Source organism: Pezoporus wallicus, unplaced genomic scaffold, assembly GCF_028554395.1.
Source record: "Pezoporus wallicus isolate ANWC-B61680 ecotype Strahan unplaced genomic scaffold, APGP_CSIRO_Pwel_v1 contig_4131, whole genome shotgun sequence".
Lineage (NCBI taxonomy): Eukaryota > Metazoa > Chordata > Aves > Psittaciformes > Psittacidae > Pezoporus > Pezoporus wallicus.
Window position 1 is genome coordinate 11,797,363 of NW_026641950.1, and position 24,349 is coordinate 11,821,711.

Genomic DNA, 24,349 nt, shown 5'->3' on the forward strand with positions numbered 1-24,349 from the left:
TGCAACTTATGACAGCATGTCATGTTAGTGGAGAATGAAAATATTTTCATGAATAAACGTGGAATGATTCATTCACTTAGTGCATTAAATGTGCTTGATTATATGGTATTGTTAGTTAATGTAAATGGAAATAAATCCTTCAAATCTAATTTTATAGATTTGACTTGACATGTATATTTTGTTCACAGGTTCAGGCAGGAAACATAAAGTTGCCTATTTTGACTTCCACTCAAAAATATTTTTGTACTGAGTCCAATAATGCTATTTAACCAAGGCATTATATCTTTTTATCTAGTATGTATGTTCCAAAAAGGTAACAGATTAGAAGATAGCATACTGTAGAGAATCCACTCTTTCCCTTGATCTTTTGTTCCAAAGATGATTTAACCAGTCATTACATACTTTTGTCTATTCCCTTAATTATCAGTCTGTTAACATTGGTTCTTATTCTGCCTTTCTCTTTCACATACAGGAGCTTGAAGAATATTTTTTTCCCTGAAAAAAAGACATTTAAAAGACATTTCTGCACTGCAAAGTCATAACCTTTTTTTTATCTCTTTGAAATTAAAAGTTTGAACTCATTAAATCTCTTATTATAAGACATTCTTCCCATCCTGTTCAACATTTTCTGCAATTTTCATTGAACTTACTCCAACTTTGCAATGTTCTTTAAAACTGGCTCTGTCAGAACTACAAAGTACTGCTGTACTGATCTTGCAGTCAGAGAGAAAAAGACCTCTGATTTGTAGGCATAGCCTTACCTTATATGATGCAAATATCATGTGATTCAAATTACTTTGTATGATGCTCTTCATAGCTATTTACTCATCAGTGATTTTATGACTAATGTTGTGTTGATTTTCAGGTGTTTAAAAAAATATTAGATGCTCTGGACCCACCACCAGTGCCTGCAGAAACCCTTTCTGAACACCCTTCCTTTGTGAAATACTTTTTTGAGATGTTAGCAGGTTCATAAATTACTCACCCTGTGCCCCTTGACAGGGTACAGTATTTTACAACTACAGCGTCATGTGCAACCAAATCAAAACACCTCACAAAGGCATACTTACACTGCCATTACTGAAAACCTGACAACAGTTAACCTGTTGCCATGCTAAGAATACCACTTACAATGCTGAGGAATTTGCTCTTAATCAATCCTGCAGTGTGCTCTCTAAAGCATGCAAATTGTCTCAAGCGCAGCTCATAGAATAGTTTGTGTTGGAAGGGACATTAAAGATCATTTCAACTCTACCTCCTGCCACAGGCAGAGACACATTCCACTAGACCAGGTTGCTCAAAGCCCCTGGCAGAGATGGGGCACCCACAGCTTCTCTGGGCAACTTGTGGCAGTGTCTCACCACCCTCATAGTAAAGAATTTCTTCCTAATGTCATCTAAATCTACCTTCTCCCAGTGCAAAACCTTTCCCTCTTTACATATCGCTACATGAGTCTGTTATTCACTACATATAATGAATACAGCAAATCAACATGAATCAACAGGCTTTCATAGAAAACAGAGTATAACTGGCATTTTGACATAGGAAAAGTTCATCTGAAAGATACAGGTTTATTTTATTGGTTTGTATTTAGGAACCATAATAATGGATCAAAGTCCCACACTGGGGTTTACACAAATAGAACAAAAGGATGGTTTTATGCTAGTATATATGACATGAGGAAATGGCTAAAACAGATTGGAATTTTGTATGCGTGGTAAGTTGATTAATTACTTGGTCTAAAAGGGTTTTGAGTCACATTTTAAACCTTATCACGTCACATTTTCTTGCTTTTTCCAGGGTACAGAATTAAGTTTTAGTCATTGATTACAACTGAAAAACTGAGCCATTGTGCTAGTTTCACACACATTAACTAGGGGTGTTTAATTATGATGAAGACCTTTTCTAGGGGTTCAAGCTGCTAAATAACTTTTAAAATACTATCCTATTTGCAATAAATCTCAAGATTCATTGCAAAGAAGAAAGATTTTTCAAAGCAACAGTCTGTATTAAAATAAGACAGATTTCTGGCTTCCAAAACAACCTCCCAGAGAGGGCAAGATTACACTGAAAAACATAGCCCTAAAAGAATAAAAATAAATCAATAGTTATTCCAGTATAAGAGTAATTCCAGAAAAAGATTGTCCATTTTAATGTGTTTAACACAACACATGTTCAATCCTAAACCAGCAAAATCCAACAGTGTGTGCAACGTGAATGTTGAAGGTGTCTAGGTGGGAAATTTGCTTAAGTAATTCACCCATGTAGACATATGGAATCCAAGTTATTTCGTATTTCTTTCATGATGTGGATTACATAACCTCCAAAGGGAAAGTACAGTAAGAAGATGAATCCTTACAGACAATCTATCAACTACCAAAGGTTCTAGGACCCATCTCTTAAAAATCTTCAGTTTAGACATATCACTGCGAGAGCAAAGTTTTCCATGAACACTTTTACTGTTATATTTGGCTCAACATCTTAAAGCCAACAGTCACATGAAATAGTGGTAAACATCACTGGTAACAAAAAAAGAGGAAATCGGTATCTTACTCTCAACATGTACAGATAATGGAGCTCAAATAAAAATAAATGAAGGACATGCCAACTGAGAACACTCTTTTTGCAAGATGGCAGCATTAGACAAAGGCCATCACAATGAAAAACAGTATTTCCCAAGTATTATTTTCCTAACCTCTAAGTCTGGTGATTATTTCACAGAAAACATGTTCAACAGAGAGAAAGATCCAATGCTGACCTTGACTAAATCAGTAGTGATTTAGCATTCTAGTAAACAAAAGATGATCTATAAGATAAAACATTTCAGTGCAAATTTTTTACAAACTAGCAATCTGAGTGATGCTTTGTATCAATTTTGAAAACCGCAGTTCATAGACAAACACAGACAATTGAATACAGTATTTTGTGGTTATTTTTGACATTTGATGCAAACATGGTTTTCAACCTTACAGTTGTTTTAGGCATTACAGCTTTAAATCCATGTCTCTCACAAGAACAAGATTTCACCACTGATACACTCTTTTCACACTGATTTACTATTTCTACAGATGCCTGAGGAGTTCTGTTTTATTCTGAAATTCTGAGTCCTACTGATTTTATAAAAATTTCAGGTTTTCCTTCCCCTTTCCCTCCTTCACCAAAATATCCTCAAAAAAATTATCCATGTTTCAGTGACACTTTTTTGGCTGCAACAGCTTCAGGAGCCTTGCAAGGCTGCCAGGATATACCTCACTTGGCTGTGTAAAATCAGTCATCTGAAATTTAAATACCGTACATGAAGTAGCACATATTTGCCATTAAATTTCACTGTTTCCTTTTTTCCTTCCCGAGCTGTCAGTAGAACAGCTCGTTATATTTTTCACATGAATTGCTACAATTCTGCATAGAAAGCTAAACCTTCGGAGCTGAGCTAGACCCAGCAAAGGCTAGACAAAGCTTGAAATCCATAAAGCTTATTATTACTGCTTCCCTTAGCAGTAATGGCCTCCACAAGAGTTTTAATAACTACTTTATGGTCTGCAGACCTTGATACTTCTATTCTCCACTGTATATAATAAATACTTTTAAAAATTGTTTCTATGCTCATTTCTTCATTAAATCTAGAGTTCAAGATTAACAATAACTTCCTGTCCTGTTGTGCTGATTTGAATGAATAGTAATGAGCAGTTTTATAATCACTAAGTAATGATAATGATGCAAAATGATATTTTAATTTAGAACATGTATATATATATCCATTAAACATAAATGGGGAAAATATTTCTTTAACACCATTTCTCTCAAATATGCCAGGATTTTCTTGGAGCAAAGTCACAAATTGGAAATCCCATTCTAAAGAAATAAAGAAAGGACACAAGATAAAAGAGCAGGAAATTCAGCTAAGTAGGTAGAAAGATGCCGTCACTAATCTGTTTGAAGTAATCCAATTATAGATCTGTATTAGATATGAAACAGTTAAGATAAAATTAGTTGAAACACAGCTTAAGTTTGAATAATTTGTTGAAACTACCTTCTCGTTTCCATTGCTGTAAATCAAACCTAAACTGGATGAAAGCTTTTTCTTGTTTTTTTTAACCCCAGTGCTACCTTTATTGAAAATAATAGTTTACCTCTGGCCAAAGCTGTGTTTCATTTTGCACCATCATTTTCCCAGAGATACTTTCCATCAAGTTGCTTCATTAATGTCTCACTGATGTGGGTTTTCTTAGCTTCAACTTCTTTCCAGTCTCACTTTGCTAAGTCTTTGTAGCTATAATCTAAGAATGTTTCTCAGGTAAAATGTGATCTTGGTTCGTAAAGCTCCTGCTCCAGCTGGTTAAACCCAAGTCAGAACTATTGCTTTTGATTTTCTTGTTCTGTGGCCACATTAAAAGTCAACCTACTGCTACCATTTAGAAAGAATTCATAATTCTCTTGCCTCTTTAGTTTCATGGATAATAGTCTTCCCATAATTCATTAAAAGGAGATGAAAAGTGACAAAAGCTGAGCTATACAACATACAAAACCAAGATTAGCAAAGTACTTCACAGAAAAAGTTTTTATAGGAAAGGTGTTCTAAGTACCCCATGTCATAATTTACTATTTTGTTTATTTTATATTATTTTTATAATATATTCATAATATATATTTATAATATAATATAATATAATATAATATATACAATATATAATATATATAATATATTGATATATTATATTATAAAATAATATTATTTTTTATAAATTATATTAAATTATTATTTTATAATAAAATGCAACATAAACATTTACATTTACAGCATATTGATATCAAAATATTTCATTATTTCAGGATTGCTGAAGTAGGCAAATACTAAAGAAATGAGAGTAGATATTCTATAATATTCAAATTTTTATGAAAGAGCACTAAAAATACATATAATGAAGAGCATTATTTTGTTGTTTACACTATGGAAGAGCACAGCCATTTGGCTTAACTGATTGCTATGTAGGAATCCTCTCTCACAATCACAGTTACATAGACTTTTTTCATTGCACAAATTTTAGAATCACCACAGTGTAATTTAATCTTTTATTAAGTATATTTTACACGTTCTTCCTCCTTCCATTCAGAGGTTAGAAATGTTAAGGTATATATTAATACTAATATGTTTCTTTAAACAAAAGGGCAGGTATAACCTTCATTAAGCTGGACTTTGGGAAAGCACCAAGCTTTACCAGAGAGATAAATATGCTTAAATCAACATTCAGCATTTGAAACATTCCGTTTTATTCAGATTCCTAAACAGTGCCTAAAATTACACTAGCAGATATCACACAGAGGAAACTTCCCTGTGTATCCTTAGGTTCACTGGAATTGCATCTTTTACTGGTAGGAGATGCAGTTATAATGACTTAAGAATGTTAATAGAGCCTTAATTAACATCTATTACTGCATCCATGCTTACTACGAAAGCTAATGCTTAGTGTCAGGAATCCCTGTCCCATTAGTCTTGAAGGATTGAAGCCCTATGGTAGTCTAACAGTTTATGAGAACTTTATTGTAGAAAACAAGCAATGTGTCTTGTTCAAATTACTACTTTTCTAGATTTGCAGCTGTAAATCATCAGAGTTCCAGCAAAACATGTAAGTATGAATGCAAAGTACTCATGGGTGGGTCATTTTGAAAACATCTGTTATTAGAGAACCGTGAAAACTTGTTCACCATGTCACTTTGAATGCTTTCCACGTCTGGAGGTATCAATTCTCAATATAAATCTGCACACATTTTACATACTACTGTGTGTTCTGTGCTATCAGGGAGCTACGAACTACAAACATTTTTAATTACTTAAAATGGTAAGGTAGGATTCTAAAGCACATTGTTAAGCATTTCCATTTGTAGGTCTTGTAGGCCGTATATGTACATAGGGAAAAAGATATATTAAAGTGCAGCCCAATCCTGTAAATGCTTCTGGTGTGTTTCAAAATATATTAGTCAGATACAAATGAATCAAAACATAGACTATTGCTATCATATAAAGATTTTAGACATTTCTTCTATTCACAAAATTGTTCAAGTAAGAATGTTTTTGGCATCAATGACGAAAAAAAAAGATAATCATTATTTCCACTTATTTTTGCTTTTCATTTTTAGTGAAAAGACAATCCTCATGTCTTAATGCTGAAATAGTATAGCCATATATTTAAATTCAGTGTAAATGTCATCATAATGCAAAGTTTGTGTTATCATTTCAGTTTGAATACAGAGCTGACCTTTTTTCATTCATGAGCAAAATGCAGCCAAGGAAATTCATCATATATTCACTTTGTGACAAGTATTCTTAGTAAGGGGCAATTCCTTGGTTTAGAAAGTATTTTCTAAATAATCCTCTGTAGCTGTACACTAAAATTATTATTTTATTAAAAGAATCTTGTTAATACTTTGAATCAACAGTATCCTGTATGTTTTTTCTTAATTCAGTATTTTCTAACTTTTCAGTGTAGTTTTTAAACATCTAAGAAAAATTCTCTTTCCATATTCCACACAATATGGATCATTCAGATCATACAAATAACATAGTTTATTATTAAGAAGAAAAAGAGGATTTTTAATTGCATACTGAAGCTCCCATCTAGCACGAATTCATTTAACTGGACAGCATAAAGTTAGACATGTCCAAACTTTTCATCTTCTGTAGGTTTCTGGAGAGCTGAAATCCAGGATGCATCCAACTTGTTGATAAGGAAAAAAACATTAATCAATGGCTTGACCCAAAGTCCACTGACATCAAGTAAAAGATTATTTCTGGTTGGTTTGGTGTGAAAGTATTTTTCAACCACAGCTAAATTACCTCCAGCAATTAAGTTATTACATATTGCTAAATCATCAAATTAGGCTTTTTTTCTTCCTCAAAATAGCAAAAATATTGCTGAATAGCTTTTAATACTTAACTTTTTTGTTTTATTTTATTTTACACTTTTGTAAGTTCTACATAATGCCTGTAATTCAAGACAAAACTTGGCTTTTATAGAGCATTCTCCAATATTATTCATAAAAGCGTTCTTCAGACTGAATAATCTGATCAATGACTGGCTGCTGGAGTTAAAATTGTCAACTGTATACCCAGAATTCTGATGAAAAAGCTTTATATTCAATAATTCTTTGTCTAAAAAGGACATATAAACATTTATGTTCTATTTTTACAAAGCTCATTGCTTTATTATTCACAGATATTGTTGTGTAACCTGATGCTGTCTAAAACATTAAGGAAGAATAAAGACTATATCAGTAAGATCTTTGTAGCTTGTTCTATAATATGGCTATAATTCTCATATATCCTAGATGCTCTTGTTCACTGCCATACTCTTCTGGCTGGTATAAACGCTTTCTGTTTCTCTCTTTGTAAAAGTCATGTTCGTATATAACATTAGTACTAATAATGTTTACAAAGTATGCCAGCAAGAACTATACCAGGCAGAGAAGATCCAGTAAGTGATATTGCTGTTTAACTTCATTAGAAACAGAAATTCTAACCAACACCTTATTCACTAGTTCAAATAAGCAGAAAGCTGCATTCCTTGAGGGAAAGTATAATCAATGAAGCACAATGCCCATTCCATGCTGACGTTCCCAAAACCAGAACTCTGCATTTTGATGCTGTCTGCAGACAAATGCGGTTTTATAAATGTAATTATCACATAAGGCCAAAATGTAGTATATGTTCAGAAAGGACATAATTACTGTGAATTAAAATAGTAAGACACTTTGGAACTCCATCTTGAGATTCTGGGGAGCTATTTCAACTTGAAAAATTAAAAATATGGAAATGTAGAAAAAACATTATATGTGACATGCTAAGAGGAAATATATTTTGAACAACATTAGCTAATTTAAATGTAGCAGGTGTCAGGAGCACCTTGGGGAAAAAAATAAGTGGTGGACAAAAAAAGGCTAGAGTGAAAACACAAATAGGCACAGTTTAAAATGCATTTATATGTGATCTCAATTATATTTTTCCATTAAAAATGTCTTGATGCTTTGCCTGAAATGATAATTATTTCATTTAAATAGAGTATCTGAGGATATACTCCAAGACTAAGTAGCCAGTCAGATAGCAAATGGTTAATAGTAAATACAGATTCAGTGGACTCCCCTCAGCACAGGAATTGCACCTACTTGACAGTGGTGCATACAAAGAAGAGCTCCACATCAGCAGATTTCACTGAGTCCAAAAAAGAGTTTATACATTTACAGTATTATTTTCTTGAAGTAAGCAACAAAGAAGCAAATTTGAAAAGCTTGCGTTCCTTTTACTCCAAGCAAAATTCTTGGCAAAACAAAACAAAACCAAACAGACACACAAAAAAATAAAAACACCCCCCCCCCCCCCCCCCCCAAAACAAACAAACAAAAAACAACAACAAAAAAACAAACCCAAATATTTTAGGAAAGCCCATTGAGTGCTGTTAAGGTCCAAGTTCTGCTCATGTGTTGGTTTCTTTTCAACATAATGGATATGTCCACATAACACATTTTTTTGCCCTTCCTGTTCAGAAAAGGTGGTGAGTGAAGCTCCATGATAACATATGCAAGATAGATGGCATCCTTTTTATTGTTTATTCTGTGTTTCTGTTAGGGGAGGGGATATGGCTTAGATTTGGGGGTGGTTTTGTGGGGGTTTTGGCTGTGTTTTTGGTTCCAGAAAAGTGGAAGAAGCAGCAGATATTGAAATGAGCGAGAAATCACTTTTTTCTTTGGAGGAATTACTAAACTTGCTTAGTGGACACACTTTAGACTACAAGGTTCTGGACAGGAAGACACAGAATGCAGCTGGAAACCTGCAGATTATAAAGAGACTGAGAGTCACACTGAGAAGAAGTAAGCAGAAAACTGATACTAGAGATATGATCAAAATTTTAGGGAATAAAGCAACTTCATAGTCATTCAGTTAAGTGGTATTAAGCCTGTAAGCAAGGAATTGCTGGAAAGAACAAAGCAGGTAACAAGAAGCATGTAAAGAATTTTTTTTGTTATTGTTGTCCTTATTTGCTTTGAGTTGGTTTTTTTTTTAATTCAGAAAGATTAATATTTTATTTTTTAATAAAATAACATTTGTGTTTTCTACTTTAAATACGTTTTGGATTGTAATTCACTTCAAAAAAATATTACAGGTTTATTAACTTCAAAGATCTGGTTGATTGGAGGACTTGTCAAAGTGAGAGAATGGACATTTTACAAGACAGAAGGCAGGAGGTAAAGAATTGCTATAAATTCTTCAAAGTGAGAAAGATTGCTTGATAGCTTAATACTGGGCACCCTTATTTGTTATTGTGAATAATGCCTTATTTGTTATTGTGATTAATGCCTTGTGTGACAGTACAGAATATATACAAGGGGCGGGACTTAGACACTTGTAAATAAATCCTATAATGGAATACAGAACAAGACACTGCACAAATCAGAGTGACAGAAAAATCACACATTGGTAGGTGACCATGCATGCCTTGTCACATTTTTGCACACACGCACACTACATTTAAATTTTAAAATGCAGATAAATGTTAAGTGCTGTAGGTGGACATTCTTATTCTAAGTAACTATGCATTACACTTACATTAACAATAAAGGACTCCAATAGCCAATATGAGCTAAACATACTAATTTCAAGTCAGTCAGTTTTCTGTAACTTGAAGTTATATCAGTGTGTAATGTCTTAGAATTCTCTAATTCAGACTTAAGCCACAGATAGTATTGACACAGATTACTAACAAAATTATCTCTTCATTGTGGTATGAAAAACAGTCTATATGACCATTAGAGCTTATGAACTTAAAATTTAATAGTTATATGGTTTATGAATAATAGCACCAGTCAATGAATTTGAAAACTATATTATCCCTCAGAACTTTCCCTTGTTAGGTAATACAGGAGTCCCAATAAGGCTGTGCAAATTTTCAAACAGGCTGTATTGGAATCCTTGAAATTATGGACAAATTATATTATATTATTTTATATTATGTGCATTACACTTCCTTTGCATGTCAGACCTCTAGCAAGTACAGAGATTGCATCTACCTTGCGAGATCAGTTTTGACAGTAGGCAACATACTGTACAAACTACATGCCAGACGCAAGAGTTACACTGAAGTAAATTCGGGACATACCCCTGTGCCCATCATCATGTCAGCAGGAAATGGTTGGGTCAGTGACTCACCAAATTATAATCAAATTCACTTGTACTTAGAAGAGACCTGTACACACTTATATTTTGCAAAGTCCACCTCCTTTCAGTAACTTGTTTTACATACTGAAATTAGAGATCTGAGTTTTATTACAGCAGTCCTAGTTTCAGAGCAACATTCCCTGAGAAGTCTTCAAGAGGTTTCTAAGGTAATAAACATTGAAAGCTTCAGAGAATTTACTAGTTACTAAATGCATGCAACTTTAATCCACAAAAATAATTTGGTTCTTGTGCAGCATGTACATACTTATTCAAGAGGTATTCAACTCAGCATTTTTATATCACATTTTAATCATAAACTTCTCAAAATACTGAAAAATATTTCAGAAATTAGTATATACTTTAAATTAAAAGTCAGCACTACTAGTGGCATTTATATACTTATATGAATATATTTGGCACCTGTAAGTGATATGTTTGTGTTGCCACTTCTGTCCTGTTAACGCATAGCGTTTCCGACGAATGTTAAATTTGGAGCTACCTCTTGTCTGGTCAGGCACACCACATCGAGGCTTCTTCATCCAGCTACAAGAAAACCACACCACATAGTTAAAGCAACATGAAAGACAAATTGTAACCACTGAATCTAATTAATAAAAATATTGTAATTTTTTAAGTTACAGTTTTATCAATTTTGTGACTACATGCAACAATGACTAACAAAAGGAACAGTTATTTTGTTATCAGATGTATACTTTGTAGAACTTCCCTGTATCACATGACCTTCAGAAAGCAATTTCTTTGCTGCTATTTTTCCTACTTTTCTTTTGCTATAACCTCTGAACAAAGACTTCACAACTGGATGAGAATTTCACAGCAATAATTTATACTGATTCATTCAAGGTAATTATAATCCATATTACTAGCTTGCTTCCTGAAGGTGAAGATAAAGCATATATACAAAGATCAGTCAAAGCAATACTTCCTAAAATAATTTCTGTATTCTCTAATCCTTCTTTTTTTGTCTCATTGTCAGTATATTTAAATGTCTTGAATTCTTTTAATTAGAGAGCCCAGTCAACTGCCAGAATTTTATTTTTTTACTTCAAGTTACTGAAACTACTGATTTTATGATACTATTAAGTTCTTCTTTTACACTTTTCACACAATGAGCAGTATCTAATTGCAGCTGTAAGCACTTAGTGGGGATATTTAACTCAAGAATTCTGCTTAAGTATATTTAAATCAAAATCAGGCTGAAAAAGCTCTAAATCGCAAATAACAAAAATGACCACTGCAGCAGCACCAGGCTTTCCACAGAACTGCCTGATTCTCACAGTGATATTCAATATTTCATTTTTTTTTCCCAATATTTCAAAAACTTTGAACTTGTCAGCATTCTACATATGTCAGAATTAGGATGATATCTAATTCAAAAGCATAAGTTCAACAGTAGTATCATTGAACTATTTCTTACTCGCAGAGTAAGGATTTAGTAGAGTTAAACTGAACAAAACTCAGCTGAAGTTATTATTTTATGCGAGCTGAATAGCTGCAGAAGAATTTACCATCATAAAGACATTGACTGCTGTCCTGGATTCAGCAGTAGCAGTCATTTTTCTCCTTCTTGGTAGCTGGTGCAGTGCTGTGTTTTGACTTTCGGCCTGGGAACAGAGCTGATAACAAGGATGTTTTGGTTTGGCCAAGGACTTTGTGAGCCTCATGCTCTGCCAGGGAGGAGGGGAAGCCAGGAGGAAGCAGAGACAGGACACCTGACCCAAACTGACCAAAGAGGTATTCCATACCACAGCACGTCATGCCCAGGATGTAACTGGGAGTTAGCCGGAAGGGCTGGGAGTCTACAAGGGGTGGAGGAGGTATAGGTGGGTGCTTGGTCTGGTGGGCTGGGGCGAGTTATCGGTCGGCTGGTGCTGAGGTGTTGTATTCTCTTCCCTTGTTATTTCCTTTATCATTATTATCATTGGTGGTAGCAGTAGTGATTTGTGTTATACCTTAGTTACTAAACTGTTCTTATCTCAGCCCGTGGGAGTTGCATTCTTTCGATTCTCCTCTTTGTCCCTCTGGGAGTAGGGGGAGGGAAAGAAGGAGGGGAGTGAGTGAACAAGTTACCTGACTGGGTTTAAACCACGACAACTGCATAAGACAAATCTCCTCTGTTACTTTCCAAGTTCATTTGACATTATTTCCATCATGCCAAATAATTACTGATGTAAAAGCTATAGTTTTTCAATGGTATTCACCACAAAAGTAGTCATACCCTATATTCAGACTTGCATGAATTAATTTTTGACCATTAAGATGGCATTTAAGTCTTGTTTCATAAATAAATATACTCACAGCAGCTGTATGTGTGTATGACTGGATGACAGAAAAGTCATTTGAAATGTCATCTCAGAATGTAGAGTCCTTTGAAAACATGTGCAGGTAGCAAAAACTCAAAAACACTTTTAACCAGCCAACTATCTTTCTTTTTTTTTTTTTCCTGGTAGATATTCTTAGTATATGCAAAATGAAGAAAACCATCTTGCTTTGTCCAAATGAAAAAAAAAAAAAAAATTGAATATTTACAGTACAAAGGAGGAGTGTGTGTGTATATAAAAAACTACACAATACAAGGAATTACAGAATTATAGAATGGTTTGGGTTGGAAGGGATCTTAAAGCTCATCTAGTTCCAATCTCCCTGTCATGGGCAGGGACACCTTCTACTACACAAGGTGGCTCAAAGCCCCACCCAACCTGGCCTTGAACACTGCCAGGGATGGGGCAGCCACCGCTTTTCTGGGCAACATGTTTCAATGTCTCGCCACCCTCAGAGTGAAGAATTCTTTACTAATATCTAATCTGAATCTACCTTATTTCAGTTTAAAGCCATTACCCCTATCCTTACATGCCCTTCTAAACTGAAATAATTGATTTTTCAGTTCTGTACTCAAAGAATTAGATGTGCATTGTAAGTTTTACACCTACTAATATAAGACAAACCATATGGCATACAGAATGAATTTTCAGAGATGGGATAATCCAGAGAAAATCAGCCACACTAATAAATCAGTGTTAAGAGGTTTAACAGTACAGCCAGACTTACACATTTCATATATGCTGCAGCCATGGATGTTTGTTGTAGCAAAGTATTGCTTAAATGCGTAAGTAGGAGTTAAGCTCACCAGCTTGTGGGAAACCAAAAAATTTTAGTGATAGTACCAAGATGGCAGTACACCCCATTTGCACTGATAAAGACTGATGGAGGTGTCTGTAAAAACTTTCATGGGTGACACATACATCAAGTTAAAAGTGTGGAAGCCAAAACTTACAAAGTTGACTGCCAGAACTGAAGACCTGGAGTTCAGTCTCCGGTTTCAAGTAAGAAACAAGTAACTATTTGTGTAATTTCTGGTCAGAATAATTACAAAGTGTGTGTGGCACATAAAAGAGCTGGCTACCATTTGTATCTTCATGGAAGACAATCTTCTTTCCCTTGTGCCTGCAAAGACAGTACTCCACAATCTATAGAACCTACAGGTTCCTCTGTTTTTTTAGAAGTGTCGATTCAGCAAAGAGGATGTTAGCAACTTCTGGGATGAAATATTATTGAAAAGTTTAATTTGCCCTAATAAGAAAAGAAACTGAATGAAAGAAGCAGATTTTAGTTATAGACCAAATGGCAGTTCTTAGTAAAATGAGATTAAAATTGGTTCAGACCTCTGAAAACTTTTAGACATGTTGTCAGTAATATTTTTTTTGCAGTGCATGTTAGATCAGCATGCAGTTACCATGCATTTTAATGATAGGATATATTTAAATTATGCTATTGAAACTGCACACACACATTGAAGAAGAAGACATAAATATGACAAAAGATCACTGTTCTCACCTTAAAGTGACATCACTACATCAAAAAAAAGACGCAAGGAATAAAGTAAAAACAACTATTGTATTTTGCTGCAAACACTGCACAAAAATGTCAAGGTCTTGTATATATAACGTATCACTTATAGAATCATAGAATCGTTAGGGTTCGAAAGGACCTTAAGATCATCTAGTTCCAACCCCCCTGCCATGGGAAGGGACACCTTACGCTAAATCATATCACCCAAGGCTTCGTCCAACCTGGTCTTGAACACTGCCAGGGATGAAGCATTCGCGACCTCCCTGGGCAACCCATTCCAGTGCCTCACCACACTAACAGGAAAGAATTTCCTTCTTATATCCAACCTAAACTTCCCCTGTTTAAGTTTTAACCCATTACCCCTTGTCCTGTCACTACAGTCTCTAATGAAGAGTCCCTCCCCAGCATCCCTATAGGCCCCCTTCAGATACTGGAAGGCTGCTATGAGGTCTCCATGCAGCCTTCTTTTCTCCAGCCCCAACTTTCTCAGCCTGTCTTCATACGGGAGGTGCTCCAGTCCCCTGATCATCCTCGTGGCCCTTCTCTGGACTTCTTCCAACAGTTCCATGTCCTTTTTATGTTGAGGACACCAGAACTGCACACAATAATCCAGGTGAGATCTCACAAGAGCAGAGTAGAGGGGCAGGATCACCTCCTTCAACCTGCTGGTCACGCTCCTTTTAATGCAGCCCAGGATACGGTTGGCTTTCTGGGCTGCAAGCGCACATTGCCAGCTCATGTTCATTTTCTTATCAACCAACAGCCCCAAGTCCTTCTCCACAGGGCTGCTTTGAATCTCTTCTCTGCCCAACCTGTAGCTGTGCCTGGGATTGCTCCGACCCAGGTGTAGGACCTTGCACTTGGCATGGTTACACTTCATGAGGTTGACATCAGCCCACCTCAGAAGCATGTCGAGGTTCCTCTGGATGTCATTCCTTCCCTCCAGCGTATCAACCGAACCACACAGCTTGGTTTCATCGGCAAACTTGCTGAGGGCGCACTCAATCCCACTGTCCATGTCAGCGACGAAGATGTTAAACAAGACCGGTCCCAACACCGATCGCTGAGGGACACAACTTGTTACTGGTCTCCAGATGGACATTGAGCCATTGACCACAACTCTTTGCGTGCGGCCATCCAGCCAGTTCTTTATCCACCGAGTGGTCCATCCATTGAATTGATGTCTCTCCAATTTAGAGACAAGGATGTCATGTGGGACAGCATCGAACGTTTTACACAAGTCCAGGTAGATTATAGTTGTATTGTTCCAAGGACAATGACTTCAAATCAATTGAACTGCCTCCCCCCATAAAGAAAAGTTTAACTTATTTAGCTTAACTGAGAGAGACCTATTTTAGTAAGAAGGTTTGCTCACTGGCAAACCAGGTGCAGGCAAATATCAATATTCCAAGTTGTGAACTTGAAAGTTAATTTTCAAAGCTGTCATTGAAATAACCTTTCCAGTTATGTCAAAGGTTCAATAATCTTACAGAAAATAATGTTAGCATAGAATGGTTTAGACTTAGGATTTAACACAAAAAGTCAAGAACAGTAGGTAGCATGGATTCAAAATTCAACATTGTGTTAACCTACTAGAACTACTGACAATCCATTTTTAGGAAAGCAAAACACAGCCCAAAATAATATTATGAAATGCAAGCAGTCACAATTTGTTCCTGCATTGATTTTGAAGTGGTATGTTCCTATCAAGAACATTATGCTTGATTCCTGATTGGTTTGGATGGGCAAGGGATGTTCCATGTTGTTGTGCTGTCTGGCCCACTAATGTTCTTACTGTTCTTACATGAAGACTGGGACTGTGGTTCACACACAGTATAAATCCCAAAGTAAATCAAACAGAAGCCTTTGTGCAAGTTGTTTACTAGCTTTCAGGAAATTACCTTCATGTAAAATTTAAGGGAAAATGCAATTTGCATTGAAGAGCTGGACTACCACTAGATTTATCACTTAGATCTTAGCTGAGCTAAGTTTAGCAGTCAGAATTTTAGAGAAATTATTACATGCTTAGTACCAAGTTCAGTATTTTCTAGCACAGAAATCAGGCAAAATATTAACAACTTCTGGCACATACATTTTTTTCTTTTTTTAATATGTTAAAAATATTTTTTAAGTGTAATTGTTCTCAAAATGACTTGAAGACTTCTGTCCATAGTAATAATTAATGCTCATGATATTTGGTTATACTTAGTGTGTAATATGGTCTTCCATCTGTGGGGGAATCGACAAATAAAACACTAATTTCCATTTTCTTCCAAATATAGCTGCTTTTAATAACATGATCAAAGTCTTCCATGCTCTTGATTGCTTGTTCAAACTCTTTTTTTTAAATAATTGGTTTTCATTTTTAAAAGGGTGAATATGGGTAATGAATTTGCCTGTCTTGCATCTGTTTGTTTCTGAACTTGTAGAAATCTTTTATGCAGCAGCCCCTCAAAATTAATATTTTATCAGTACTCATTAAGGGGGCTTATATGTGACTAATGCAATCTATCTGTAGAGTATGTCACATCAAGTTCCGCTCCTAGCTCCATTAGTGTGAATCTTGAGGAGCTATATATGTCAAGAGAATTAAAACAATTTAGACTCAAAGAAAATCTGAGAAGATTAAAATAAAAATAGGCAGCAAAACTGTTCTTCTAGTAGAGCAAGAGCTAAAACTGAACTTCTCAGAGAGAAGAAACTCTTGCTGTCTCCTCACTTTTTTAAGCCTTCAGGAAAAAGTTTTAGTGTAACACAGAATCAAAACACTCAAAGACCCTGTCTTTGGTTAAATGTTTCCTCTTGTTTGCCGTTGATCAAAACTGCTGCTTCATCTGTATAATGTTTTTATTGTTGGTAGGTTCTGTTTTTGTTTTTTTTTGAAGAGTTATAGTTAAAAAAAAAAAGAGTCTAACTGGACAATTTAGTGGACGGAAAAAATATAAACATTCCTTTAAGAAAACTACTGAATGGAATAGTACCCTTAAACTTCTTTTGAGGAGAGTCAAAGATTGATGTAAAAGACTATCTTTTAGCCTTGCTACTGACGATGACTTGTCTACAAGACATTCATTCTCATTGAATGTTTGCTGAAGGTACAAGACATTATGTATAGGTTTTGAACAAAAAACGTTTACAAATACAATAGACCACTGATTCAAATTTCAACAGCTCAAAATTCATCATACATGCTTACTCAGACTGATAATTAATATATAAACAACAGAGATCCCACATAAATATGACTACATCTTCATTATGAACCTTGATATAAACTCGGTTAGAAGCTCATCTGAGCATTAATATAAGCACATTTGCCATTTATTTATAAAGGATGACATTAAAATAAATGTTTTGTTACTATTGCACAGCTTTAGTCATCATCCTATACACAACCATTCCATCTGTATACCAAGAAGTTTGTAATGTACCTCTTTAAACTGCAAAACATGTTTTGGAAATTAACATGTATAGCAGTTTTAATAAAAGACAACTAATTAGATAACTAATTTAATCTAGTCTTCCTACTCAGCATGTTTGGTTAGGGATGTGAAAGGCCAGGATGCCAACAGTGGGTCCATTTTCAGCAGTCTGTTTTTTAATGAATCATTGACTGTGTTTGGTAATATATAAATGAATCACAGAAAATACTGTGATACCCCATGCAAATGTCAGGATTTTCACTGGGTTTGCCATTGTCATTATGCTTGTATTCAGAACGTTCCTCATATTTTAACACCACTATATTGAAATCTCTTTCTAACATTCTTCCCTATCCCCAGCAATAAGTAAGCATCATGCTTTCCAGGCCACTTGAGAAACAAACAAAAAACTATAGCAAAAAAAAAAAAAAAAAGTGAATTATGAGGAGTAAGGGGAAGATGAATGCTGTTCATATTTATGCATGCCAAAATATTCATTGAGGGATTATATTTTTTTTTTCCAGAGCAATAAAGTCCCCCCAGGAGACTTTTGATCATGATGCTGCAGGACACCCCTAAAGTTGGTCCCTATCAAGTTCTTACTATAACTTCATTTAATTGTTTGTCCTTCTGAAGACAAAGAGGCACATCATAATATTCCTCAAAACATGCTTGAGAAGCAGGTAAATCCGCATGCACAAGTTGATAACATATTGTTTCTATGAGGTTCCTGCTGTACTTTTTTATTTTGTACTCCCGCATTGTAAGTCATTATAACATATTAATCACATAGAAAACAATGGTAAATTATCACATATTTCTGCCCAAAGGGGAGTATGTATACTTTCTGTGAAAATGAAAGGGAAAATTATTTAAATATTTACAAAATACTGCCATAAATTAACTAAAAATAAATAATAATTATCCTTTGTTATACAGTCATACATCCCAAGAATATTCACTAGTGTCAACTGATAGTAACTTGAGGCCACAGTTTAGTTTAATTAGATTTTTCTTAACATGAATGTAAATGTGACAAGTCTTTAAGAATCAGTTCTGTTCCCAACTTGATTCAACTTTACGCAACTCCAAATGTGTAACTAAATGCAGAATTCATCCAGCATGAGTTACATGTAGCTAAGAATTGCCACGCTAATATGCCTTTATGTGTAAAAGAAAATAATGTACCAAAAGGTTTGTAAGACTTAATATCCACCAGATTGTAGAACTGATGGTTTGGACTGCTGCATAGATGGATTCCTTTGTCTCTTACATAGCAGAATGAGACAACTTTGCTGACATGCTGGCCAAAAAGGCCAGTTTAGCAAACATAAACCCCTTCCCTTTGCAACTGAAGTTTTGTTTGCTTTTCAACTCACTAGCTAATACTCTAAACAAAGAGATGTTTTTTTTTCTAAACAAAGAGATGGCCCCTGCTTTTCTTTAGGTTTTCTTTAGGTACTATGAGCAAACTATTTTCCTTTTAGTGAAAGATACTGACTCTTACAAAGCTGCCACTAATGTGTCTTTAAAAGACTACTAGTGACAGGTAGAGCGCTCTCCCCTCAAGGATCAATTGCTGAAGCTGTATAAAAAGCCTAGTCTCTCCACCCTGCAGATTGAATCCTAAACATACTTCTGAGCATAGCTCTCTCACAAGGTGTTTACTGATACTGCACTGCATGTTCTAAGGCCCTTTAAATTCCTAAACTGAGGGATGTGCAATCAACTCACCTTCCCTCAGGGCAGCCCTAAAATCTGCTTTGCTTTATTGCTTTTCAATACAATAATGCATGTGCCAGTGAAATAAAATGATTTTTCCAATCCTGCCAGCATTTTGGGTAGTCTCTTCCCTAAAATCTAAATGATAGAAAAATCATTCATGCCAGCTACTTTACCACAAAAGAATAACGAAATATGACACATCGGGTTAGGGCTGGTAAATGGAAAATGACAGAGGATTTTCCCCACACACACATTAAAAAGCATTTTAGAGAAGTAGTAGAAACATATTTCAAGGAAGTAAATGTTGAGTATCTAGTGAGAGTACTATTTTGCTACTACTTTATAATTGCTTACTTTTCAAACAAAGTAACTTTTTCTAAAATAATAATTATTCCATTTTACTTGAAATGAGTCCAACAAGCACGTAAAATCTTAGAATCATAGAATTGTTTAGGTTGGAAAAGGCATTTAAAATCGAGTCCAACCATTAACTTAGCACTGCCAAGTCCACCACTAAACCATGTCCCTGAGTGCTACATCTACATCCTTATGTTCCATGTCTTTTACATACCTCCACTTCCCTGGGCAGGTCATTCCAGTTCTTGACAACGCTGTCAGAGAACAATTTTTTTCCTCATATCCAGTCTAAACCTCCCCTGTCACAGCTTGAGGCCATTTCCTCTTGTCCTATCACTTGCTCCTTGGGAGAAGAGACCAACACCCACCTCACTCAACCTCCTTTCAGGTATTTGTAGAGAGAGGTAAGATCCCCTTGAGCCTTCTCTTCTCCAGACTGAACAACTCCAGTTCCCTCAACCATTCATCATCAGACTTATGCTCCAGACCCTTCACCAGCTTCATTGCCCTTCTCTAGACCTGCTCCAGCAACAATATCTCTCCTGTAGTGAGGGGCCCAAAACTGAACACAGTATTCAAGGTGCAGCCTCACTAATGTCAAATACAGGGGTATAAAATCTTCCCCTGCTGTTTTAATCCCAGATGCATTTTCTTACTTGTACACTAATACTTATTATTATTTTCCCATCACATTTTTAAAATTTGGCATAGTGTAGAGTTGTTTGGAAGTGCCTTTTAATAGCTTTGTTTCACAGTTTCTCTGTGTTCAGTCTGACAATAAGATACTGCTGGCCTTACAAAATTCAGAAGGGCATGCAAAATTATTCCAAATTTACTGCATGCCAAAACGACCACATCTGGTCTTTTCTCACAGGAAATTATCAAATGAATAGGCTAACAGAGTGTGCTCAATTTTTTCTCAATGAGGATAAGGAAATTTACACTAGAGATTTTCCAGTAAGAAAAGACATACCATGAATTCTTGTCGAGTTTGAATTGGTTTCTCCACTTCCGCATACATAAAATTATGGCCCTTTCTTCAGGTAGCCCTGAAACATTTTCTTTACAAATCACCTGCCCAAAGGCAGACAGTAGTTAGGCAGGTGTCTAACCTGCTGCCATGAGATATAGAAGATGTTAAAAAAAAAAACAAAACAAGGAGAAAGAGAAACATTTTAACTCCCCATCTGAAGCTGCAATGCTATTTGAATATCCCAGTCACCCTGCTCCATGTGTTGTAACATTTTTTCCAGTTCTATTTTACCCTGCTTGAAACAGAAAAGTCAAGAGCAGTTCAGTACTGGTTACTTACTCAATTGTGTTCCTGTCCACTTTTCCTGTCATATTAATGCCATAGAACTGCTGCATGGCAGCTATAGCTGATTGCATGGTTTCTGCAGAGCGCAACACCGACATTCGGGGGTCTGTTGGTGGAAGGTAGCCATACTTTTGTAACCATACCTGCAATGACAAGTGCAGTGGCTATTAAATAGAAATTAGAGGTAAATAAAATGCTCCCTAGTAATTTTGTACCATATATAATGACGCTTCTAATTCACCAAACATAAATCCTATTAACCTGGGGATTTGGATTTTTTTGTAAGAAAAAATTCTTTGAGGCTTTTATTTAACCTCCTTTATTAAAGATACTGCTGTTTTCAGACTTACAATGTTTTCTACCGAGAAGCCAGCTCTCTTTATTATCTGAAACTGCCTGCTTCAATTATTTATTTAGTGTACTTGTTTATTTGAAGTTACAACTAAAGCACCTAACCATGGCTCTAGGCACTTCAAGAAAATATTAAGCAGACAAAATATAAAATCTACAATATATGCCACGTCTAATTGACTGTCTACAGGGTGCATGATAATATTCACCAACTACAACAATAAATCCACAATAGTTCTCACACAGTTACAGTATATTGTTATCATCTCTCAAAGAATATGAAAGAGAGTAGCGGGGAGACATTCAGCTTTCTGAGAAGACTATCAGAATTACATACTTATAGGCAAAGCAGGTGTCCAAGAGATAGTGAAGTAGCAGTCTGTTCCCATGTACAGGAAACTCCCTGATACGAGTATCTTCCTTTTTAAATCAAGATGGAGTCAATGCCAACTGCTTATGCTCTTAATTGTGTAGAAATGAGGGAGAAGGTATGTCCAAATGACTGAGAGCTTTATGGATTAAAGCCAGTATCTTTAAGAACACCTGGAAAAACCCTCTGAAACACACTGTCCTCTTGAGGCAATATTTCTAAATGAGTAGCTGTGGTTATCTTAATGTTTCTAAACAGTCTCAAAATTTAGCCTATACAAAATGCAGTGTAAGACTTCTAGGGCAATGAGTGCACTGATACATCTTTAAAAATGTCTTCACTTTTTATCTAAGGACTGGAACTACTCACTAGAATGAAAGGTACATATAAGGCCAATCGCCAAGACACAGCTGCAGCTTCCCCAGTAACAAAGTACTTGTGACCCTAAAAATGTTTGCTTTATAAAAAAAGAATAGATTAAAAAAATAATAAATAAAATAGTTTCAGCCACTTCTTTCGAACGTATCAGTCCCAGTTCACGGATTCTGAATCATTACATTAATGAATGCTATCCACCCACTCTCCCCTTATAGTGTGCTGTGGGCTCTGTCTGCCTCATACAACACTTCTGAGTTTTTTATATTTTTATACACACTACCTATACACAGGCTAACACCAAACTGTGTGTTCTGCAATGTTCAGCCTTAAGTTTATCTTGCAGGGTCTATCGATACAGTTCCATAGGAGGTTAACCATGTTGGTGGTGTACTCCTCTTTTACAGATGCCGTGAAGAACCTCAAGATGGGTGAACTCATTGCTATGGCTCACTTTACTAATACTGAATGCGTATTGTAGATGAACACTGGCTCCATGTAAATGAGAAAATCAAACTGGCATTAAAGATGGGGTAAATCTTAAAAGTATGAGTTTAGAGATCTCTAATTTAAAAATGTTTACCCTCCCATAATGCAGTTCAGACACAATCTCAATGAGGTTTGTAAGCTCCACACAACAGGGAGATACAGTACAAACAGGATTAAGATCCAGCCTAACCTCTTCCACCTTCACACTATCTCTATATATAAGAGCCGTTCAGAATAAGAACAAAATTTTGTCTAATAGGTAGGAAGATGTTATTTCCAGTATAAATTAATTGCTATACTCAGTACCTACATCCAACTTTACATACTCCTGACTTCTTGCACTTTTCAGCTTCAAGAGTGAACTTATGAACACAAGATTTTTCCTAGATTTGGGTGATCAGACAAATGATTTAGTTTATGTGTCGCTTTGCACAGGAAGTCTGTTTTTCCTTCCAATATTGGAAGATAGCTTTGAAAGGCCAGATTAAGCTAAAAGGCTGGCAGGAGCAATGCAGTATGTGGAAACAAGAGCATGGAAGAAAGAAATCATTTTGACACAGAAGGGGTTGATTTCAATGTAGCATGTAGAGTCCATTCAAATTAATATTAAAAATGCATGTATTTAAGAACTGTGTTATTTTGAGATTCATCTTCTTATGTCAGTGATATTAAAACAAGTGATCAGTCAGGGAAGAAAAATTATTCTGAGCAGCATGCCACTGCTGTCTCAAATGATGACGCTATCTTGCCACCTTCTTAGTATGAATTTGGTATGCAGACACAGAGCAAGGCTTTTCATGAAGCTCCCTTCATGAAAGGGGCACATGAAATTGCTTGGTAGGCTTGTGAGGCCACATATCATCACTGAAAACCATCCTTACTGTGGCATAACTGAAGGAGACAGAGGTATGGAGTTACAAGCAATCAAATTTACCAGGATCTGAACCTTCAGATACCTGAACTAGAAAAGCTAAAAGAGAGAGACAGAAAATATAGCTTGGGAAGTACTGCTCATGGGAAAAGTGGAGTAGAGAGTACAGACTGGAATCTAGCAGCATACCTCTGCAGACACAGACAAGGAAAAGAGAGGTGGCTCAGAAACATCAGGAGAAAATAGTGTAGCCTTTTGCTTTCTAAGAAGACATAAATGCAAGTTAAATACAGGACTATTCTATGACTTAGTGGGACTAGATGTTTTCCAGAGCTCCTTTCAAATCCTAATGATTCTGTGATTCTGTGCCTGACAGTCATTCCCTACTATTGAGCAAAGGAAGGAGATCACCTGGGTCTTCCTTCAGCTTTCAAAATATCAACTAGAAGACACAGCCAATGTACCAGAAAGTCAGATGATCTTCCAAAAGCAAGATGATTGAGAACTAGTAGCATTTAGTAACGCTACTAGTGTTTTGTCCTGGTGAGAAAGGATCACAGAAGAAGGTAAGAGACAACAAATCTGATTCCTGTGCATTCCTCAGATTTCTCAGTTATAAATGTGCATGCTGTTACAGGAAAAAATGGTCCTAAAAAACAGTCTGATGACACCAAACTTACCAAGAACAAACAAAACCCATATATCATCATTGAAGATTAAGACAGAATATTATTAAGATAATCAGTTTCAGAGCGCTGGCTGATTTCTAAGATAGAAATTATCAACAAATTATTAATGCTCCTGAATGACAGTACGTAGTGTAAGATACAGTACAATTATGTTCTGTGAACCAGAAAGCTTAGTAAATCAGTCTAATAAAGCATGGATCAAAACAGTTTTGTAATTGTTATTTGTGCAGCTGCATATCATTATTATTCGTGTATTCCTGTTCCATTTTTTAGATTTATCAAGCAAAATTCCTATCTGCACTGAGTAAAAT

The 24,349-nt window shown here is 35.6% G+C and overlaps 1 protein-coding gene across 2 annotated transcripts in view; it reads right to left on the reverse strand.

Moving 5' to 3' along the window:
* MMP16 (matrix metallopeptidase 16) overlaps positions 1-24,349 on the reverse strand; it is a 201,723-nt gene that overhangs the window by 80,927 nt on the left and 96,447 nt on the right. The window contains exons 2-3 of one of the 2 annotated variants that reach the window (XM_057426090.1): positions 20,888-21,036; positions 10,625-10,747 (exon numbers count right to left, since the gene is read on the reverse strand). In XM_057426090.1, the coding sequence (XP_057282073.1) occupies positions 10,625-10,747; positions 20,888-21,036 (272 nt within the window). The remainder of the gene's footprint in view (positions 1-10,624; positions 10,748-20,887; positions 21,037-24,349) is intronic. The other variant, XM_057426091.1, reaches the window with a different exon arrangement.